At 42.4% G+C, this 23,392-nt stretch overlaps 1 protein-coding gene across 1 annotated transcript in view; it reads left to right on the forward strand.

The window, feature by feature from the left end:
* Positions 1-23,392, forward strand: part of GRAMD4 (GRAM domain containing 4) — a 76,863-nt gene that overhangs the window by 28,763 nt on the left and 24,708 nt on the right. The window contains exons 3-4 of the mRNA XM_030479357.1: positions 5,892-6,012; positions 17,860-17,980. Coding sequence (XP_030335217.1) covers positions 5,892-6,012; positions 17,860-17,980 — 242 coding nt within the window. The remainder of the gene's footprint in view (positions 1-5,891; positions 6,013-17,859; positions 17,981-23,392) is intronic.

Below are 23,392 nucleotides of genomic sequence, written 5' to 3' on the forward strand. Positions count from 1 at the left end.
TTCACATGCCTTACTGAAGTAGCAGGTGCAAAATTTACACCCAGTGGAAAGACAGAAGGGATGGCCAGATGAGATAATCTTATATTCTTTATCTTGAAACTGTGAACTTTACCTGTTTAGTTCAGTAATATGCATCCTGCCTCGTGTTTGGGTAAAGCACACAGCTAGCTCCTGGTAGGAGGGCCCTGGCGTTGGAAGAATTTGTTATTTTCCCTTGAATTTTCCTCAGTGGTTTCTGAGACTTTGTTAAAAAAGTGTCTTGCTCTTGATTCGCACTAGTTTGGTCTCAGCTTACAGGCTGGCTGTATGCTTGTATGGGCACTTTTCACCCCCTCTCATTTAAGTGCCCTGACTACCAGGTATGTCTTGGGTAGCAGGTGCTTTCTTAGGTCTCTGTGGATCCTTGGACACTTGATCAGATCATTGCCAAGACAGCTGTGTTGATTAGCAAATTAACTCTTTGCTAAGCATCTCTTTCAGTTCCTGAATGGCTTCCCAGATTTCTTCCTCCCTTTCCTCTTTACCATAGGTGGTTGATAGATTGTTTTTAAAGCAAGGACATTCAGCACTGTATGCAGCATTTATTTCTGCATTGTTATGTAAAAATACCACAATCACTGAATAGGCAGAGGGGGTAATCTGGTCCATTCCTACTTCCTAATAGCAAATGTATTAGCATTTGTCCTGTTGTGACATTGGAAATTCAGGTAATGTTGCTTGCTTGGTAATTAAAGTCCCCTTTATTCAGTGCCATCATAGTTTCCTATTCTGTATATGCAGCATGGGTTCCTTCCTGCTAGATCACAGTTCTGCACCTAAAAAAGCTTTAAAATATTGCTCTGGCAACTTGATTTGCTAAGACGCAAATGTTTGCGAGTGTTCAGGGAGGGGAACTGTGCCCTGAAAATCATAGCCTGCCCTTAGATTTGCCAGTTCTGGCTTGATTTGCCTAATTTTAACTTTTGTCGTTTTGTGCTATAGATGAATTTATGTACTCCCAATGTGAAATGTCCTGTTTCTATAAAAGGGGAAGAAGTGTTCTGTACTGAATGAACACGGTGCAGAGGAGGATCTTGTCCCCTTTGGCACAGGGGGGAAAGAATAAATTCATGTTTAAACCATGGAGGTTCTTCACTAACCTAGCAGTGAGAATTACAAGTTGAAGGGCTCTCGTAGCTGACATATTGTACTGAACCAGTCTAATCTACTTATGCAACTTCCCTTCCAGTGTGCTGGGATTAAATCTGAGTTACTGTGGTACAGAAAACACTAATTTAATTGCTGTTCCAGTACAGTTTGGCTTTTCCTAAAACTTGTCAATTAAAACCTTAAATGCTTCTGTATTGGTCACCTCATTTACAATGATTAGAAAGTATAAAGCATGATGCTTAGGAAGGTATAAAGCACTGTACAAACATTACAATTAGCTAGCACTAGTCTTGGTTTTGTTGGGTTTTTCTAATCTATGTCAAATATAGCTGTGTTTTCAGGAGCTTGCCAATATGGGTATGCTTCCAAGAATAGCTACTAAGGATTAACTATTCATGCAGATGCTTTTGTTCTTGAGCAGTGTTGTTGGGTTTTCCCTTTCCTTACAGCAGGTAAGTGCAGCAGCCATGGGGAACCCTTTTGTAATTTGAGGTAAGAAAATGCACATGAAGTGTCAGTTGAGAAACCCGTGAAGTTACACCCTCTCTAGGCAAGGATTTGCAGGATGAAGAGGGCTTGGGGAGGGAAGGAAGGGAAGGCAGAGAACTGTCAGGTTGGGAAGTGCTGCCAAAAAGCCTGAGCTGCACATACTTGAAAACACATTGTGGGAGCTGTGGTTTTTCAGATCCGGGGCTGGATATGGCTTGGGAATGCAACTCTGAACTCTGACAGTGGGTTAGAGGCAATCTGTCATCAGCAGAAATCTTCCTTTAACCCCTCTGCCTCGGAATCCATGCTCTGCTCTGGCATTTCAGTGGCTTCCTAGGCACCATCAAGCCTTGTGAGCAGGCTTTGCGAAGTAGTAGCCAACATTTTAAGAGGGCTCTGTGTCAAATACTGTCAAAGTTAGAGGGGCAGAAGGAAAAGCAGAAATCAGTGGAAGCATTCGAGGCTTTTACTGTGAGTCAGAAGCAAGAAAGGGCATCTGTACAGTATGGTGTAGTTAATCCAGCCTGAGTCCCAGCACTAGCTACAGAGGCAGCAGAAAGGAGAAACCTTTACCCAGTTAACACCGCTAACTTCAGATAGAAGTACTTTTTTTAATTCAGAGGCAGGCAGTTGACCTCCAGCAAATTTATAGACCTTATTTCTCATCTTTTTAGCCCATTAACACCTCTTGACAGAATGAGGTGTATTGGTTTGGGGAAAAACTTCTGGGACAGAAGAACCATCTGCTTAGATGTCTCCCATATCACTGCCCTGGACATGCTCAGTTTTCTGAAGCTTCTAAGTTGTATTCATTAATATGTTATGGTGTCACTGATTTTGGAACTTGGGTGCTGTATTTTCCACCAAACTTGTATCACTGTATCTTACTACTCTGGTTAAACCATTTTACTTTTCCTGTGTTCTTAGTAAGCAGCTTTATATTTTAATTTAGTGGATATTTTTATTCTTTTTTTCCCTCTAACTTAGGAAGTCATTGTAACCTTTTGTGGTTAGTTTGGTGATGTGTACCTCCTGATTTTTAGCGCATCAACTGATGTCATACCTCTTGGATCTAATGCTTTAGCAGATACACACATTTGGAAACTTCCAGAATGAGTTATAGAATCACAGACTGGTTTGGGTTGGAAGGGACCTTAAAGATCATCCAGTTCCAACCCTCTGCCACGGGCAGGGACACCTTCCACTAGAGCAGGTTGCTCCAAGCCCCTGTGTCCAGCCTGGCCTTGAACACTGCCAGGGACGGGGCAGCCACAGCTTCTCTGGGCACCCTGTGCCCGTGTCTCAGCACCCTCACCGTAAAGAATTTCTTCCTAGTATCTAATCTACATCTCCCCTCTTTCCGGTTAAAGCCATTCCCCCTTGTCCTATCCCTACATACCCTTGTAAAAAGTCCCTCTTCAGCTTTCTTGTTGCCCCTTTAGGTACTGGTAGGTGGCTATAAGGTCTCCCCCTGAGCCTTCTCTTCTCCAGGCTGAACAAGTCCAACTCAGTCTGTCTGAGAGGTGTTCCATCTCTCTGATCATCTTTGTGGCCTCCTCTGGACTCTTGCTAACAAGTCCGTATCCTTCTTATGTTGGGGCCTCAGAACTGCACACAGTACTGCAGGTGGGGTCTCACAAGAAAGGAGCAGAGGGGGAGAATCACCTCCCTTGCCCTGCTGGCCATGCTCCTTTTGATGCAGCCCAGGACATGGGTGGTTTCTGGGCTGCAAGTGCACATTGCCAGCTCATGTTGAGCTTCTCATCAACCAAGCCCTTCTCTTCAGGGCTGCTCTCAATCCATTCTCTGCCCAGCCTGTATTTGTGCTTGGGATTGCTCTGACCCATGTGCAGGACCTTGCATTTGGCCCTGTTGCACTTCATGAGGTTTACACTGGCCCACCTCTCGAGCCTGTCAAGGTCCCTGTGGATGGCATCCCTTCCTCCAGTGAAGATGAAAACTTGAATATACTTAAATATTTGCTAGCCCATTTCTTTCTCTCTTCCCTCGCCTCAGTCTCCGTGCTCCTGTCACTTCCACAGTGCCTGGGGTTGGAGACCAGGGGCTGGTTGGGCAGGAGCCAGGCGCTGTCTAAGTACTGGGCTGATGTGCAAAGCCCAAGTGCATTCCTGATGAGTATAGCAGCTTGCTCTTTGACCTGTATGTGATTTTACTGATTGACTTACTTGGTTTTAAGCAGTGGCACTGTTTCTTTAGACAGCTCCATATGAAATCCTGTGTGCAGGGAGCAGAGATTGTCCCTTTGTACCAGATGTGGATATACAATATAGAAAGCCATGCTTTAACGCCTGCGTGGCAGTCTGTACTTCAGTAACGCTTGCCTTGTGCCTGATGGCAGAGTGTGTTGTAAGGGTGCTGCTGTTTGACTTCAGCCACACCATCCCCCTTGGGGCTTTCCCAGTGTCTGGCAAGTGGTAACACTAAGTCTTGCAGCATAAATAAACATGACCCAGCTCTATAGATAAGAAATCAACACAGAGGTTAATTGCTGTCCCATGCTCATCTGAAAACAGGCAGCTGTTACTGTTCAGCAGCAGCTGGAGTGGTTGCGAATGACGTGTTGCTGCACCTCTCTGGCTATAGGCAGCTGTGAACGGGAAATGTGGAGTACAGGGAGGAGGATGCTGCAGCTCCCTGTGTGAGCTGTTTGTCTCTGCTATGGCATGGTTTGTGCTGGCTCCAAAGTGGGAATCAGCTCAGGGCTGCTGCTAAGCTAACAGCTTCTGCTCCTCGTTGGGGCCAGCAGTGTTGGCAGAGTGCTGTGTGGGTGTGTGTTGCTTTTGGGACTGGAAATAGCATCTCTGCTTGGCACTGTATTGAGCAAGCCCAGGTGGGGAGTTGATGCCAGGTAAATGCTGTGCAGTACATGCCTACAGAGTGCTAATTTGCCTGTATAGACAAATTCTGAGGCTTAAACTCAGCATCTGTTCAGCTCAAGCAAGAAGACAGATGTTTAATAGGTATCTCCACACTGTTTTATCTTAAAAGTGCAAATCATTCCCAACAGTGAAAGTACTTCCCAACAGTGAAAGTACTTTGCTTTCAGTGAGCTTTTTGCACATCTTTCGTAAAATGTAGAAAATGTCTTTTAATTAACTCTCTTGTAGATTAGTTGAGTTTATATATGTATGTAATTTAAGCTGTCATGGTTGAATGTATGCAAGCTGACTTCTGAAAGCAGTACAGTTCCTGTATGTTTTCAGGGCTCAAACAGGGGGTGGAGGAATGGTAAACAAATCTCTTTTTGTCTTCAGGTAATTTCTGTAATCTAGCACTTTGATTTTGAGTATAAGCTGCTGGAGAAGCTTCTGTAATTCCTGTTGACACACTTTTTGTACCTGGTGGGGACTGCATGCAGTAACTGAATAACCATTACACAGAAGATGCCTTCACCCACCATTTCCCCTGCTGTCTGGAAATGCCCACTTGGAGAGAAAGACAGCATCCCCTGCTTTCTGCCATGTGGGATTGGGGTTTTTTCTGTGCTCACTTCGTGAAGGGTGGTGGTTGTCGCTGCTCTTCCTAACAAATCAAATTGCTCTTTAATTCCTGCATTCCGAAGTATTTCCAGTGCTGAGTTCATTTGAGGGGTGCTGATAAATCTGTCAACACAGTCTCCTGACTCCCCCCACTCCTGGCCTGTCAGGATCAGCTTTTGGGCACCAGTGATATCCTTCAGCAGTAACTGGGCTGTGCTGGAGGTGAGGGGGTGGAAAGACCCCTTCTTTGCAGAGAGACTGTGGTCTTCAGAATTACAAATTCCATAAGTGGATATTAAAATGTACAGTATGGGTTTTAGAATAGCTCCGTAAATGTCTAGAAAAGTATTACTTTGCTAGCTTCACAATTTTATGTGTAAAGTATGTTGCATTAACCGTTCATTTAATGAGGAGAGAGTGATAGTATAAATATGCCTTTTAAATCAGCAGAAGAAAAGCTAAATGATGATGCAGCAGAACTGGCAAAGGCGGGAAAATATCTTTTTTCTCTTTAACTCCCTGAGGCCTGCAGAAGTGCATTCTGTAAACTCACATGACAGAGATGCTGTGTGTTTGATTAGCTTTCACTCATTTATTCTGGTAGTTTAATGCTGAAAAAGAAGCCGGCGAAGTTGTTGGTACTTGCATGTTTCTCATGTGGCTGTTTCTTTACTGTCCCAGAAGTAAGATGTTGTATTTAAATGACAAAACAGTGTACCTCTGAGCTGGCACTACGTTCTGGCTTTCTTACAGGCTGGTCCAGGGACCATCATCATGGCTTCAGGAGTCCAGGATTTTAACAGGACGGAGTCTGACAGACTGAATGAGATCAAAGGTCACCTGGAAATAGCCTTACTGGAAAAACACTTTTTACGTAAGTATGAAATTAATGCTCTGTGGAAAGGAATGGCTTAAGGCTGCTGAAATAAGGATTCTTTAAATTGCCAAAGTTGGCATCAGAGTTTTGAGGTGTGCTGATGTGTGGATAGCATGTGGGCTGACGCTTCCCTGCGAGGAACTTAAAAGCATTCCCAAGGTTTCTGGGTCACTTGGATATTTTTTTCCTCATTGCATTCTTCACAATGTACCTCACTACATGACAAAAGTTGCTTAGTTGAGGTCTTGATGTTGACATCTACACATTGTTTTAGAATTAACTCAGTGTGGTTGCAATAGGTGTAGTAATTTTAAGAAGATATTTCCGAAGGGGCAACCAATGCTTTTCCATGGCAGCATATTTCAAAAATATGTCTTAAAACACATCTCTTAACAGTACATGAATTACTGGTAAGTGGTGTAAGAAATACAGATAAGAGTGTCTGTAGGTTTCAAATGTTACTTGCTTGGGTTTTTGTGTGTGTGTGTATCTAACAGTCAAAAATTGTCATTCATGGCTAGAGGCACCTGCGAGACTTTTGGGATTTTATCTCAGCAGATCTGAGCTGTGGACTTGTAAGACAGGATAGCTGAAACCAGAAACATTGAAGGCAAACATTCCTTTAACTTGATAGAAGTAGAGATCTCTGCAGTAAATCAGTGAGAATTCTTCCTCAATTGCTTCCCCAGATGCTAATTTTAATGGCTTATTTTTGAACTTCAGAGTATGGTGGTTGTTTTTATTATGTTCAAAGCTTGTCAGATATTTTCTAAGGGATAGAAATAACAAGGGTATAGATACTATTTAATTTTTAGATTACAGTGTAACAACAAGACTTGTTTATCTTCAGCATATTCTCAAGGATTTGGAATTAATTTTCTGTGACTTGTTTGTCATTTGGCGATATTATTTTGATTTCTTTTTCCCCTGTGTGTATGAGAGGAAGGTCTGATAAAGGAGACTGGGCCAGAATTTATAGCAAGCTGCTATCAGCTTTCAATGATAACTGAAAAAGGTACCATGATTGGAATATCAAGCAAAAACTGAAGGCTCTCGCCTTCACTTGCCTTGTTGTTTTCAGTGATATATATGAATTCTTATTTAACTGTGCAGTACAGTTACCACTTCCATCCCCAAAGACATATTTCTTAAGCTCCTGTTGTCAAATTGTTTTTGAAACTAGGTGGAACATTTGCGTTTTCCTGATGTAATCTGAAATGTAACAGAAACAGTAAGACTTTCCAGAACTGACTTCTAGTTTGAACAAGGACATGCTTTTTGCTATAAAAACATGATAGGGTTCCCAAACACTTCCGCGGTTGGTGAACCCATTCTCACTCCTTAGTATATGCTTACAGGAACTGCGTGGGGCACATGTTTTTGTGATTATTTCTGAATATTTTTAGTCTTCAGGTTTTTACTGTAGTTAGAAAAACCTTCTGATCAACTGATACCATTTTAGCTGTATCTTTCTCCTTTGCACAGACCTTTGTAGCAAACTGTGAGGTAAAGGGTAGTGAAGCTCACCGTTTCACATGAACTTTGAGCAGATGGTTGGAGATTCAGGCCAGTGGGGTCATTCAGTTGGGTGGCATGGGTCAGTCCTTACTGCTACGTCCAGAGCTCCTCACTAAGCTTGAGGTTTGCTGCAGCTACAATTAGAGAGTTGTCCTGACAAGTCAGTTGTAACTCTGTATGTAAAAACACAAGAAAGAATGATAAACCGGTAGAGAAATAAGTGCAGTAAAGCTTATCCCTGTTCCCCTACACCCCATTCAAAATTTTGGGCTAAAATATGTAACTATGTTTGTAAGTTGGAGTGAAGTAGGAGGTCACTTTTTGGATATGGTTCCTGTATTCTATTTTCTTCCTCCTTCTCTTTGAATTAATGTTGTTGGGGGTTTTTTGTTTGTTTGTTTTAATACTAACAATGCTTCGTTGGGTTTTTTACCCAAAAGTGAACTGATGGCGAGCAGAAGAACGATCTCGAAACATGCAATTTGCTTACTTTAATTTTCCTTGGAAAAAAGCCTGATCACTATTTTTTTTTAAATCCAATTGCTGCAGTAGGTGTGTTTAAGAAGACTGGTCACTCAGCTGTATTTGCATGCTATTTTTAATTATGGAATTCCTTAAGGACACCTTGCTATAATTGTATTTTTGCATAAACTGTTTGCCACATCCTCTTACTCCGTTTCCTCCAGCGAGCTGTGCAAAAATCAAAGCAACTGCTAGTATGTGGGGGGAATATTTAAAGTTCTGTGGATTCGCTTTGTCAGGTGTTGAGTTTCTAATCACTATCAGCCTGATCCTGACTTTATTTTTGCCTCTTCTATACCTCTTATTTGTGTTGGTGTGTTATTATCCAGAAGGCTTAAGGAGGATAGATTTCCTCCCAGCTGTACATTATGTATAATGTTCACATACACAACCCAGCTATGAGTCAGTGTGGGTCTGTAGTTGCAGGTAGCTGGCTAAAGGAAGATTGAACTGCTAATCTTCTCTAATCTCCATTCAACCATTAGTAGGCACAAGTAAAAGGTGTGGTTTGGCTGAGTAGTATTTTCAGTGAAACATGTCCCAGACCTAGCTGTAGCTCGTACAAGCTGCAGAGGAGATCTGGAGCAAATAGTGACTGGAGAAAAACAGTTCGTCTCCAGTAAAGTGAAAATATCTTCATCTGAGATGCCAGCTGAATCTCTTCTTTAGCAAAGAGAGAATCTAAACACCCGGAGAAGTGAAGATGAAGAGGAATAGCTTAGTGTGTTGCATAGCTGTAAGTGCAAATAAAATGCAATTGGAAATGTGAGGGGTTTAAGCTGCAAACTGGCAGGAGGATGAGGCACACGGAGGAAGGGATCTTGGATAACGATGTCTTAAGCAAGGGAAGGATCATCTGACTCTTCCAGCCGAAAGAGCTGAAGTTGCTTTTCCTGCCTGTGCGGGAATGGTCTTAATCTCTGTGATCTAATGGCTCCTTCTGAGCCTTATTACGGGAATGCTGCAGACGTGTGTGTTGGATCTGCGGTATTGGGGTGGGTTCCTGCAGCATGAGACTTGAACACCTGCTGAATGGAAAGTGCAAAGGGCTTGGTCTGCTGGACTTCCAAATGTACATGGGTAGCAAAAGCTTTGGCTTGGAGCTGTTGCCATCAGAATCATCCATTTCTGAAGGACTTCGTCTATTACTATAACCTTGTTTTTAATGCACATGAACACTGCCTTAGTCAGGGTTTAGGCTGGGAAGGCAACTACTGAACAAGGGCACCTAGGGTTAGTAGTGGTTTTAGTGCTTCAAAACCTAGTTGTATCTAAACAAGAAACAAAAATTTGTGTGCTGCTTTTGCATTTGAAAAACAAAACAATAGGCAGTATCTTTCTGGGTTTGCACCTTATTGAGGTAAACAACCTGCTTTTCTTCCCGTTACTTCTTACAGAGGGCAGTTTTGCAGATATCAGCACTCTGGTCTTGATGCTTTGTAAGCAGGTGTGCATCCTATGGTTTACATGAAGTTTTAGCTAATTCTTATTCAAGGTTTTCAAGCGTTTTTCAGTGCTAACTTTAGCAGTTCAGGGAAGAGGAGTTGGTGGTAATAGCAGCTAATAGTAAACAAACCAGGTGACTATTAGAGAAGAAGGTTAGTCATGAACTGGTAGATCGAAGAAAGGCTGCGTGAGGATGAATAGCTTTAGGAGGAAATAAAGGCCTCTCCCACAAGGGTTTTTCATTCCAGCAGGCTGTGGCAGGAGTCTCCAGGGGTTTACAAAACTGCTGGTTTTGGTTATGATTTTTATGCCAGCATTACAAGAGAAGTTGGGATTGTGCTGCTTTCCCATTGAAATTTCTGCTCCCACACTCTCCATTCTCATATGCCTTTTTAAACCGAGTATGTGACTAACTTCACAGGGGTATCAATGACTGATGATTCTTTGTAAGAAGAGCGACCTAGCAGAATACAGAGCTCATGGAAGCAGAGCTCTAGAAAACCATACGTGGTCCTTGGGTGGGTCTGGGATGCTGGAAAGTGGTAAACCTTAGAGGTGAACTGTGTGGTGGTGGTTGTGACAGCAAAAACCGCGTATTACAGAGTCCTGTTCTGTACAGAAATGCTAATACGTCCTTGAACAGTCACAGTAATTGTATGTAACAAATTGATTATGAAGCTGAGTCAGGGTCTAATTACCAGCTGTGTCAGAACACCCTTGGTGTGCTTTCTCCTGACATGAGGGTCAAACACTTGCTTCAGGAGCAGAGCTAAGGCAGAGGAATAGACTCACTGCATTGGTATTGCTGTCTTCTTGCTGACTGGGCAGCCCCTAGTCACCTTTGGCTCAGAAACCTTGAAGCAGAATAAAGAGCTGATTTATGTAGCAGGTGAGAGGGTAAGTAGTTGCTGTGTTTGTCTGAGGTACCCCAGTACCAGCTATGGGCCATAGTAGCCATTCCTTGCTAGATGGTCAGGCCTGGCCAAGGGATCCTGATGCTGCAGCATGGGATCCTAAATAAAGCATGCTGATGCTGGTGAGCACGAAGCTGCTGTAGTAGTGGAACTTACCCTTGTTTTCTCCACCCTTTACTCATCCACCTAAGCCTCCTTTCAGCTTAAAATCCTGGACTCCCAGGCATTAACAGGGTCCCTGGGAGATCTGCACGCATCCGTTGTGCATGTGGAGTTCCTCTGATGAGGACTGTGGTTTGTGTATGGTGACTGGTGGAATCTTCTTGAACATTTTCCCTGGGCACCCAGAGATGCTGCAGTAAGAACTGCTGAGTCCAGGCTTTGCTCCACAGCTGTCTGTTCACCAGAGCTGCCTGTTCACCACAGCTATCTGTTCACCAGAGCCACTCTCACTTGCTTTGTACTAATAATTTTTTTAAGTTTCTGTAGGTCTGATTTCTCAAAAACTACAGAAAGTTTCTTAAGAGCTTTAGGAAAGGTTTTGCTTATACTCAGAGATGCTTACATAATACACTGTGTGTATGGACTTCATGGTTAGCCTTCCCGGACAAAACTCCCCCCAAAATTCTTCATTTTCCTGGAAGCATTGCTGGAAAAGGTAATTGTGAGCAGGTTAGAGCAGTTGTCTGGGGCTTAAAAGGCTTCAGCACAGACTAAGGAGTATTCAGACCTTCATTTCTCATCTGCAAAGACTGACTGGTGGAGGACATGGGTTGTGCTCTTGCTCACTCTCAACTTGACATCCAAGAACACAAGGTTCCCGAGACCAGGGGAGAGGGAAAGGATGTGACTTAAGCACAGCACGGCAGCAGGCTGGAGTCCTGTGCTTGTCCTTGCTCTGGGCTTGTGCCATCTGCCCTCATCACCGGACAACGCATGTAAATGGTGGTGGCATGAATATGCCAGAATGCTGGAGAGCCCAACCCAGGAGGATCACATGCTGTCACACCGCCTTTCGTGGGACTGATAAACCAAAGCTGGCAGAGATGTATTGTTATAGCTCCTCCACCGCCTCAAACAGATGCAGCCTATACATTGTGTTATGTAGGTGGGGTGTGCTCTTGCTTCTGCCTTTACTACACGCCCAGCTTGGCTTCATGAATTGCAGAGTGGGTGAGAAAGCTCAGGCAGGACAGTGGTCAGCACTGCTTTGCCTGTCTCTTTCGTGTACCTCGGCTGGAGATTTCGGGAGCCCCATATGGAACCTGCCCTTTTCTGCCCAGTTTAGTAACACAAAAGCCTTGAAAGAACCCGCTGCTATTCACAAGCCAGACGCTATTTCAGCATTTATAGCCTGTTTCACTTCTGCCAAAACCAAGGAGTGAAAACAGTTCCTTCAATAATGACAAAATTTTTGCAACTCCCTTCCTTTCAGATGGATTCTGCAACTCTTCTGGCATTTTTAGTCTCTGAAATTTCCGAAACTTTGTAAAACAGCAGTACTGTTCATGAGTTTTAAGCTGGCAAAAGTGTATCTAGCAATAGAAAACTTCCCACTTGATGTTTTGAGAAGAGAATCTGTCTCAGTAAGCCATTGGTTTTTAAGATAGTTCACATATTTTCAGGAAACTTAATTTAAAATCCTTCTGTAATGAAGGGGAAGTGATCCTGTGTCTGTTACAACACAATAAAGCCCAACCGAAAACACTATGTAAATGTAAAGTTGCTAATTAGTTGTTAGCATAACTATTTTGTGCATACCATAATAATGACATTTTAATTCTTTCTAACCTCACCTATTACCGCTGGAAGAGGGACTAGACCAGTTTGCACAAAGGAAGACAACCTCGTCGAATATGATGTGCTTTGTAACAGTCTCCATCATTGCATGAACTAGAAGAACACTTCACGTGAGACTCTGCTGGTGAGGTGGGGATAATAGTATTAGGGGAATTAATATTGCACTGAGAAGGCAGGATGGTGGTTCAGACTCAGCTTTCCCTCTACTGCTTCTGGATCAGAGTTGGTTTATTTCCTATCGAGGCAGTAGTTCAGAGGACATAAGCCATGTGGAAGGAGAGTCAGAGATTAGAACAACAGGTAACAAGTAGTACACAACTAAGCTGTATCCAGTTATAGCTGTGGATTGTGAACTTGTCTCCAGAGGAGTATATGAATTACTAAGTAACTGTGAAAAAAACAAGTTGGAGATTTCTATTGTGGGTCCTTCCTCTATCACTGCTTATTGGTCAGACAATGTTCATTGCATGTCTCTGTTTTATCACTAGTGGTGGAGCTGTCCCATGGCTTTCACAGCACTGCCATTTGCTGCTGGTGCTTAAGATAAAGGCTAAAGCTCTTCGGTGTCTTTGATGAAAATAGGCGTTTCAGACTTCCAATATCTTGTTCTTAATGTCAAAGTTGGTTTACTTGGGATAAAGTTAAAATACTAACTTTCTGCAGGAGTTGTGAGTCTGGCAAGGGTAGAAGTTGCCTGCCTGGCAGAGAAAACTCCCAACGTCTGGCTCTGTCAGCACAGTGGGTGAGATCCAGTTTGATGGTGTGTGGCTGGGATTTAGTGCGTTTAGTACCAGTTAAACAACATACTTGAACTCTGATAATGTTCAAAGGGTTGTAAGGAGATTTGCCATAATTAACATAGACGTAGAGGAGTTATTTCTGTCTTGTTAAGTACTGGTGTTTCCCCATGTAGACGCGACAAGGTGCATGTATGCTTTTTGGCATTTCTAGTTTTTAACTGAGTCTCCTCAGATTTAGCGCTGAACTAGTTTAGTGTCTAGGAACAGTGTTTTGCACTCTCTAGGAAATTTTTGGTCCCTGTGTCACAGAGGGGGATTTTGCAGCGTACCTGTAGGCCTACAAAGGAATGCTATTATGTAAAACAGCTACTAGGAGACTCCCTAATCCACCTCCAATCCGTGCATTAAGGGAAACATCCGCTTGACTGCACATGCAGTATTGAATTAGAAATCCAACCTGCTGTCATGCCTTCCCAACCTCACGTATCGTCCTTGTGTTCTAAATACTACTCAGGCTTTGTTCTGTCTCACCTGAACTAAGTACTTTGGTATTTAAAAGCTTTTTATCAAAACATTTCCTACAAGCTTGTGTATTCTGAGGAGCAAACTGAAATGTTTCAGTTGCTCTAGTGCCTGATGCCATGTCATTATGCAAAGGAATGCTCGGTAGCTTGTCTTTTAGCAATTACATGATAGCAGCTAAACTTCTTGAAATGTTAAATCTTTCAATGGTTAAATCCTTGTAGTTCAGGTGTGGCAGTTATGTGACACCTAATAGAGGAGAAAATGCTGTAGAAAAACTGAAATGAATACACTGGTTTTGGTAACCTGTGGGATGCATTGCTGATGATGGTCTGTCCTATGGGGTCAATTCTCCTAGGGTTTACAGCACAATAATACGCAGGTTAATGTAGTTGAAACACTATTGTTGCCTTGTGTCACTGACTTCTAAAGTTCGTTTTAAAAGCTGACTTTGCTAGAGAGATTTTAAAGCATTTTTTTCAGGTTCACAACTGCTGTCACGACCTAGGCGTTACCCAGTCTGCAGGTAAATAGAGATTGTGACTGGGTTCATAGGATTCTATAATGCACAAGGACATGGAGGCTTTTTACTCTAAATTTTTCCACTTTATTACAGATTGCTAGAAATGCCACAAAAATCACCACTAACAACTATATCTATGGTGGATAAAGTGAATATATTTGAGTGGAAAATAAAAAAAAATACATAAAAGCTGCTACAAATTATTGGCAGCTATCAATAGTGTGGCAGCAACCAAGTAGTTGTATAATATTACAGGTTGCTACAAGCTTATCTCTAGTGAAGCAAACTTATCAATAATATAGCAGCAGATGTAATTATGATAAATTATTTATTTGCACATATGCATATGTTTACAATAATATCTTACTGGACATATCTCCAAATGGGCCAAACCATCCCAGAAGTGGGAGGACAAACCAAACCCTCCTCAGTGAGGGTCCAAGATCTCTTAGAAAGTTTGTGCAGAGAGTTTCCTGTTTAGGAAAGGAAAAGTACATGCATCACAGGAAGTTCTCTGAGAGGGAAGCTTCATTTTGGATAAAAATGAGATCATTTTTATATCACAGAGAAACAAGGAGCTGTAGGACATCACCACTTCAGCAACCAGTAGATGCTGTTAGCTGTTTTCTGTTCTCTCTGGACAATTTTTATTTTTCCAGACTGTTTTCCTGTTCTTGCAGATAGAACAGCCAATGGCAGTTACCAGTTCTTACTGTCTGAGGATGTTTTCCCCTTTTTCCAGACTATTTTTCACCTTTTCAGATGCTAAGTTGCTGTTACAATTCCTTGGGTTTGTGCTTATCAGTGATATCTCGGGATGTCTTCAGTTTCTAGGTATCCCGCTGTGTGCTGCACATCTCAAGGACGCTTCTGGTTCCTAGACCTAATTGCCAAGCTGGCAGGGATTTTCTCTGTCAGTATTTCAGCAGACATTTTCTTCTGTTAGTAGTTTTCCCCTTCTAACCAGGTCACCCTTATGTCTGCTCACACCACCAGCGTGTCTAGTTAAGATGTGTACCGAGCCTCACAATATTTTACTGTTTCTTGCCCAGCAGGAGATAGGGAGCTGTGATTGATATGCCTGGGAGGGAAATTATGGAAGCTGATTAATCTTGGAGCTGAATCTTGACCATTTATGTTTTACCCTTTTGTGTGCGTGTGTGTGTGGGGGGGAGGATGTTTGAATTTTGTCTGTCTGAAGATGAAATCCAAGAGCGCTCTGTTCTCATCTGCAAGGAAGATACTCATCTGTAAAGCTCAGTAGATAGATACCATGGTGAAATGTTCTTATGGGTTTTTCTCAGGGGTTTATGACCTCTATTCTTTGTGGCCAACTTCACTTGTTCTGACCCTCAGGGCTGGAGAAATATCCTCTGGAAGTTCAGTTCAGCTTGGTGAAATTGTAGATAATTTCAGGGGAGAGAGCAAGGAAGCAAGGAAGAATTCCACCCCCCCTCCATGGTTTCTGCTGCTTGGCAGACTTCAGCATATTTAACCAAACCCTGAGGTTTTACAGTGCCAGACCACACTGCTGCCAGAGTAGCAACAAATACTGCTTTAAAAAGTTGGAGGGGCCAGAGTGGTCACAGTGGGATGGATTTGAATGCAGTCATGTACGTGAGAGCTAGGAAATGCTATGAAATGTGAAGCTGTAACAATCCTTAATGATGGGATGCTGGGGTTTTTTGTTTTGATTTATAGGTGTTCTGCCCCGTTCATTGTGTACCCTTTAACTCTGCCTCTTTCCATAAAGAATCTCTGGCATTGCTTTTCCTAGTGGACAAGTTTCTGGGGGTTTTATTTTGGTTTTAGTAGAACAAGATGTAGCGCAATCAGACCAACTGGAATTAAGGAAGCTGGAAGATCTGAGTAAACTTTCAGGGGCATTGAGGTTAATTTACACTATTTGTGGTTTTCTTATGTACACACAATGCATAGTCACTGCCTCATAAAAGAAAAAAAGGGCTTAATGAAGAATTTTTTCCCTTTAATGGTCTTGAGAAGATAACATCCCTTCAAGCTTTGGAACTTTTTGTGGTATCTTTGTGCTATTGCACAAGCACCAGTGCATTTGACGTGCAGCAGATGCTTCCCCTCAGCTGTGTGCATGCTCTTGTTCTGGAACAAGGCGAGCCCTTGAAAGTAGGGTAAGCTACTTATAAAAGTAGTTTTCTGTTGGATTTAAAATTCCTTGTGGACACGTAATTAGGAACAGCTCCATATATAGGTATGCCCTTATGTCCATATCTTTCCATTTATTTACAGAAGAGAGAATACATGCTGCAACAGCGGAAGTTCCCTTCCCTACCCTTGGGAATACATTTCAGGTTTAGTTGCTGGAGGATAACTTGGTTTCTGTGCTTCAACTCTTCTTTCTGTGGTTACTAACAAAGCAGTGGGGAGATGACAGCGCTCCTTTCTGTCTGGTGGAGTTCAGCCTGTACTCTCACAATGGAAACTGTCATGTTGTCCTCTGACTTTGTGTATCTTTTTCCCATCTCTCCTAATTCTGTGCTTTAAACCTCTTAGTGCTGCAGGAATACAGACGATCTACCACCACCTAACTCGCACAGTGGATAAAATGATGAGAGATACTGCACAAGGGCTTCCTGCAGAGGGGGGAGAGTTTATCAGTTCCTCTGAATGTTTGCACTAGGGCTTCAGACCTTCTCAAGATGCGTATGACTGGAGCTAGAGAGGCTCAGATGTCAAAATCAACTGATTATCAAAGATTTACAAGGCAATATGTGAAAAACAGAAGAGGTTGCTGGAGGATACAACATAATACACAAACCTTGTAAAACGATGTAAAGCCTGAACCCCTGTGTTTATGGTGATACTGGAATTAGCAAGTATTTTCTGTTCTGGTTTGCTGTAAGCTTGAAATACACCTGCTGTTCTACTATTTATTGTTGAGATTGAGCTTAAAAACCAGCCCAGAGATCAAAATGTAGAGCAATTTTTTGTTCAAAGAAAAAAAGAAAGAGAGTCCCAATCTTTTTGTCATGTCCCTTGTATGCCTATCTAGGAAAAGTGATCAGTGACGATGACCCTGTTGTAGCTCTAGAGTAAAATAACATGGACAAAGATACTATGAGTGACAAAAAAGCCAAGCTAATTAGCCACAAAAAAGCCTTATACATAGTTAAGATTAACTTCTGATGAAAAATTTTGTAAGAGTATGTATATGTGTGTATGCATATATGTGTGTGTGTGTGTATATAAATTATTACATGGAAGTTAGGGCACACTGTAGCCTCGGAAGAGGGTAAAAATCTGAACATAATTCCTCATCCCGTAGCCCCTTCTTTAAACTGTAAGATACTCAGGTCCATAATGGGACCATCAGACTTATAAAAATACAGGGGTGCCAGAAATTGATGCATAGAGGGTTATATGGCATTGCGTGACTTTATGTGAGCGTACGGTTTGGTTTTTTCCTACCCATAGGCACGGGGGAGAAAGCAGATGCTTTTTTTTTTTCTTGTTATGACCACTGGATTTAGCAGTAGACAGTGTTCCTGCCAGTTGGTTCTTTGGGGAATGAAGGGTATGTCACATTGTGTTTAGATAAAAGGTAGCTTTTACTCAAGGGCTTATTTTTGATACATTGTGTATTGAAAGGAAAACTTCAAAGTTGTTCTTCTCTTTGCTTAACAATTGTAACGAAACATTTTGTACATGGGACAGCTGTGTGGGTTTTATGAAGTCTTTCTAGCCCTTGATTACTTGCTTTTTTCTAGTGAACATATTTGGTATAGCACGGATGAAAAAAACCACCTAAGCTGTTACAATTAGATTTTAATTTTCTTGCAGAAATACTTCAGGGTAACTAAATCTTTTTCTTCCCCTTTAACAGAGGAGGAGCTCAGGAAGCTGAGAGAAGAAACAAACGCTGAAATGTTAAGGCAGGAGCTAGAAAAGGAACGGCAAAGGAGATTAGAACTGGAACAAAAAGTCAATGAAGTACTTAAAGCAAGGTAAGAGAAATATATGAAGCAAGGTAAGAGAAATATCTTCACTGTAAAGCTGAAAGACACTTGAGGTCTCTGACTGTCTCTGAGGGGTTCTGGTGAAAGCATCTGTTTCCGGTCTAGGCTCTCTTAAAAATAAATGAGTAGCTCACGCAGAGAGAAGCTGTCTATGTTTTCCTGTAGAAGTACATCTTGTACATCCGTGTACCTCAGTTACTTGACCATACATACTCCCGTAACTACAGAAGTGTCCTGTCACTCTTGTAGTGGGGATATTCTTCATTTTGCCTTTTCTGATGTCTTCCGTTTGGGATCTCACCTAGCTGGAGCTATCAGTATGCGTTGTGTGCTACTGAATGCCCTTGCATATGCTTTTTCTTTTCAAACCTGTGTTGTCTCCAGACTACCTGGTCCTTGTAACTCCTGTTCTAGCAGCAGCAAGGACATCCCAGTACCACAGCCCAACCCTAAAAGTATGGGAGTGACTGGAGCTTGAGCCTTCCTTGCCAATGCAATGACAAATGGAAACATACATCTCCATACCCTGAAGGCCTTTCAGCCTTGAGGACACCACCTTGATGATGCAGATCATAACATTTGAAGTTGTCTCTCCTTAGTCTGCCTAGTTTCATGATGGCCTTGTTGGTTTTACACCACTTGCATACATAGCTGCCTGTGTTATCTTCCTCAGCAGTAGCTAAGATTAGTTGGCTGAGCAGTAGGATCTGTGGTTCACCATCAACTGCTGTCATCAGGAGATAGTGCAGGCTGAGTTGGTAATCATGTGTGTTAAGCACTGCCAGTTACTTAGAGGTGACAAGCAAGAACAAACAGGCAAAACTTTTTGCTTGAATGTGAGGTTTCCCGGTGCCACACAAACTCTTCCCAGCCTTCTGCTTCCTTCTGTACTCATCCTCAGTGTAAAAATGCCTTTCTGGTCAGGCCAGCAGTCTTGTGTCCACTGGTATTCTGTAGCAATTGAAACAGGAGCTATTTATAGGAAATGTGAGCCTAGTTGCTTTTTGTATTCTGTTTACCTCCTCCACCTATAGAATCATAGAATTGTTTAGTTTGGAAAAGACCTTTAAGAACATTGAGTCCAACCGTTAACCGAACACTGTCAAGTCCACCACTAAACCATGTCCCTAAGTGCCACATCTATGCATCTTTTAAATACCTTCAGGAATGGTGACTGAACCACTTCCCTGGGCAGCCTGTTCCAGGGCTTGAGAACCCTTTCTATGAAGAAATTTTCCATAATATTCAATCTAAACCTCCCCTGGTGCAACTTGAGGCCATGTCCTCTTGTCTTATTGCTTGTTACTTGAGAGAAGAGACCAACACCCACCTAGGCTGCTACAGGAGTGATAACGTCTCCCCTGAGCCTCCTTTTCTCTAGGCCAAACAACCCCAGTTCCTGCAGCTGCTCCTTATAAGCATCCACAAACCCTGTATTTAGGGGTATCAGAAGGTACATTTCTGCGTTTACACTTCAATATCTGTTTGCACACCTGCTATCCATGAGTTTACTTAACGCCCTCTTGAAAGTGCTGGAGCTATCTGGTAGCTATGGAGGCAATGTTTCAGAAGCCCACTCTTCACTCTAAAGCAGCAATTTATTTTCTTTCTTTCTAATAGATTTCTCAGTTTCAAGAAGTTTTGAAAGTACCTTCGAAAGTACCCCACAGTTACAGAATTATGAGATTTGGCTCAGCATTCAGCTTATTTACCACCCTTAGTCAGTTTTTAACTCTCTTATTCTTCTCCTCTCCAGACTGAAGAGGTTCAGCTTTTCCAGTGTCACCTGATAGAGTACTCCATCCCTTTCATCAATTCAGTTGCCATCCTTTAACTGTTTTGTCTTAAGATGAAGGGGCTGAGTTTGTTCAGTATTCACAGTGTGGATTCACCAAGGCTTTGGACAGGAGATAAATTAGGTCTTCCTTCTTACCCTCAGTACTAGTACAGTGGGATTTTTTTAGCTAATGTGTCGCACTGATGTTCCGAAATCAGTGGTTCCCTTCAAGGGCAGTCTGTGTGCAGTCTTCACTGAGTTGCCAAGCTGCATGCTTAGAAGGGGCTCTGCGAGGTCCTTGTGGAGGAGTCTTGTTCCCAAGCCAGCCCCATCACCATGCACTGGGAAGATGGTCTGGAGTGCTCTCATCTGGGGTTTGGAGGGGTTTTTTGGCATTTTTGGCATTTGACATTTTACAGTTTGCTCCTACAGCTGAGACATGCAAGTGCATTTTTATTGCCTATGCTGGTTGACTTGGCTGTATGCATGCATAACTTCCGTTTTGTGTCTAAACTGATGTTGCCTGGTTGAGTGGGCTACTGGGGACAGTGGAGGAGGACAAACTTGGACCCAACCCCACGCTGAGATTATCAGTTAGCTTGATAACAGCAGTACAAAGCAATGAGTATTGTTTTATACTGTTGGTAGATAAAACCGATGTTTCAGGATACCTTTTTGTCTGTGACTTGCTCCCTTGAAGAAGTAGTTTGAAATGCAAATTCCACATGCTTTAGTGCTGGCATAGGCCTAAAGGCTTTCTCCCAGGAGCAGGTATGGTTGGGCTCTAGGTCACCTGCAGAGAAGGATGAGAATGATCCCATCATTTCTGGGTGTCCTGGAGAAGGATGAGAAGCTGTCTTCCTCTGCAGGGAGGTACCCATCATTCTGCCCTTTGTCAGAGTAATGAGAATGGCCCAGGGTCTGGTATGGCTCACTGCACCTTGTGAGTTATATGTGTTTTACAGAGAAAAGAGTTTGAAGGTCTTTGTTTATCAATATTAGTGTCAATATCTGTGCCTTATTGGATTGTGGACAACAGCAAATCTCTAGCAGGCATGCCAGTGCTAAATTAAGGTAGGATGACTTGTCCGCATTGATGCTGTGTTCCCATTTATATATCCTAAGGGTTACACTAGCCCTGTTAGCTTGGGTATTGCACTTGGGGATTACAGCCAATTATCCCTTTTACCCAAGTCTTTTTCTAAGTAGTCTTACTAATATTCCAACCTTTTGGGGACAGGCAAGTATATATAAGATGACAACAGAATAAGACTGAAAAATTTCCAGTTTCTACTCAGAAGAAAAGCCAGGTTGCCTATGGCTTTTCCTTAACTTGTGCTCCATTGTGTGAAATTCTTCTTTCCTGCTTTATATCTTTTTGCACTTCACTGTACACATTTAAAAATATTTCTGTTAGGACTACAGGCAAAGTATTGGCTGGCACAGTCAAATACATAGTAGGCCAAATTTACACCTGATGGAAACTTAATTTTATTAAGCAAAGTAACAACAGAAAATCATCTCTGCTTAGGTCAACAAAACCAAATTCACCCTGCTTTTCGGTTAGGTGACTTTTCATATGATCTTTAAATAGGTATGCATATAACATGTTTGCATGTACTCTTTTTCTTACAGAAGTGAACTGCTACTGAAAACCAAACCATGCTGTGGTGTAAGAAGGAAGAAATGATTTTAATAGTTGCAGTATTCAAAAGTATTTGTGAAGTATATCAGTGCATGTAGCTGTATAAATACATGCTGCAAAGGGTTCAGCAGGGAGAAAACAATGAGCTAATAATCTAGAATTTGTATTATTTTTATTTTTAGGGAAGGACATAGGCTTCTTTCATTGAGCTGCACACAGGGAGGAGGGAGGAGTGGAAGAAGAGGATTTTTAGTGGTTTTGTTTATCATGGTGTTCACTGTCTGTATGTCCGAGTGTGCAGCAGCATGATGGCTTCAGTTGAACTTTTCCATAGACGCACTTTAGGACATCCCAGCATTTGTTACGACAGCTGAAGCATGTGACATTTTGCCAGTGGAACAATGCATAAATAATTTGGAATAGTCTGTGTGAGCAGTGCTTGTTTATGTGAATCGTGGGCTGTTCCTGCCTTATTTTGCAAATTGTGAACAGGGAAACAAAAAAAAAAACCCAACAAAAAAAGTTTTGCAACAACACCTACAGCTAGCTGTGACTTCTGCAAACCTTGTTCTTAGTGACTTTGTGAACTGTTTTTAAAAGGACCAAATGCTTCCCTGACTTCAGTGTAGTGTTTGTCTTCTCCACTGGCTGAGGTTGCTCTTATCTGTTTTAATCAGCCTGTTCTTTTAAATAGGGGCAATTTCTAGTTGCATAAACACAGCCTAGCCTCAGGTTGGGGATCTGTTGGCATTACCAATCGCACCCTTTTTGTGGGTGGAAAGTGTGGTCCCAGAGGAATTCATGCAGCTTGGGTTTTTTAGTGCAGTCTGCAGTTAGGAAGCCTGCCTAGGAACACAGCTTTTTCTGTTGTCCTGGGGACAATTTATGTTTTCCAGGCTTTTAACTGATCTCTGGCATGAAAAGTGGTTTGTAAACTGTAGGAAAGTTAATTCCTTCCCTCTGTCAGTGGTCTTGATGTGCCGGCTGGTTCAACGTGACCTGGTTTTGGGACTGAGCTTCCCAGTGGGTGCTCAAGCCTAGACTATGAATTCTGAGCTTCCTGGCCCAAATTTGTCTGAAGTGGCTAATTATAACCTGGGTCACAGGTGCAGTAATGAGATGTCATTAACCTGATGATTCGTAAAGGTCAGGTTCTTCATGGGGTAGGAGTAACAGGCAGATGGCAAGTAAGACATTGCCAAAAAATGAAAAAAAAAAGCACCAGGAAGGGCCAAAGCCAAACCATCATGTTCTCCTGATGGAGCTCAGTGAGGCTGCTATCCACAACTCTTTCTTGATGAGAAACATGGGGAGTAATGACACTGTGCTGCTTCTGAAAATATATCCCAGCATGTCAGAGGAAGATCCAGCCTGCAGGCTCTGATGGCTGGTGGTGGTGGGATCCCATCATGGCTCCATCACTGGAACCATTCAGGTGTGAGATCACCCCAGTGCCTTTGCAGAGCTGGAGTGGGTTGAGTCACTGGCTCCTGCCTGTGTGAACCTGCTTGTGAATGACTACCTCCTCTCTACCTACATGTGTCTTCAGCCTCAATGAAACACAGCGACAGATTGTGGATGAAAATGTCCACCTATGTGGTGTAACCATCTGATGTGCTGGTAGAGGAAAACAAGACACTGCTGTATAATTGTTTGTGCAAATTCGATCACGTTGATCGCTTTCTGTCTTGAGAGAGACAGAGCTGGAAATGGAGGAGATGCAAGTGTGTGAGGAAAAGAGCAAATTGGGTAGGGGGTTTTAGGTGAGGAACCCATGGTTTGTATAGAAACTGGGGAAAAATGTCACAGAAACCAAAGCTAATGTTTAGCTAGAAAACATAAACTGGTGGAATTGGAGATGGCTTTTGAAAAGAAGAGTTGTTGCAAATACAGAAGCTGTGTGGAAAAGTTTTGAAGAGGCATGAAAACAAATGACTTTGAAAGCAGAAACCATTGAATTCAGCTTTTCCACACTGAT

Source organism: Strigops habroptila, chromosome 3 (assembly GCF_004027225.2).
Source record: "Strigops habroptila isolate Jane chromosome 3, bStrHab1.2.pri, whole genome shotgun sequence".
In the NCBI taxonomy this organism is placed as follows: domain Eukaryota; kingdom Metazoa; phylum Chordata; class Aves; order Psittaciformes; family Psittacidae; genus Strigops; species Strigops habroptila.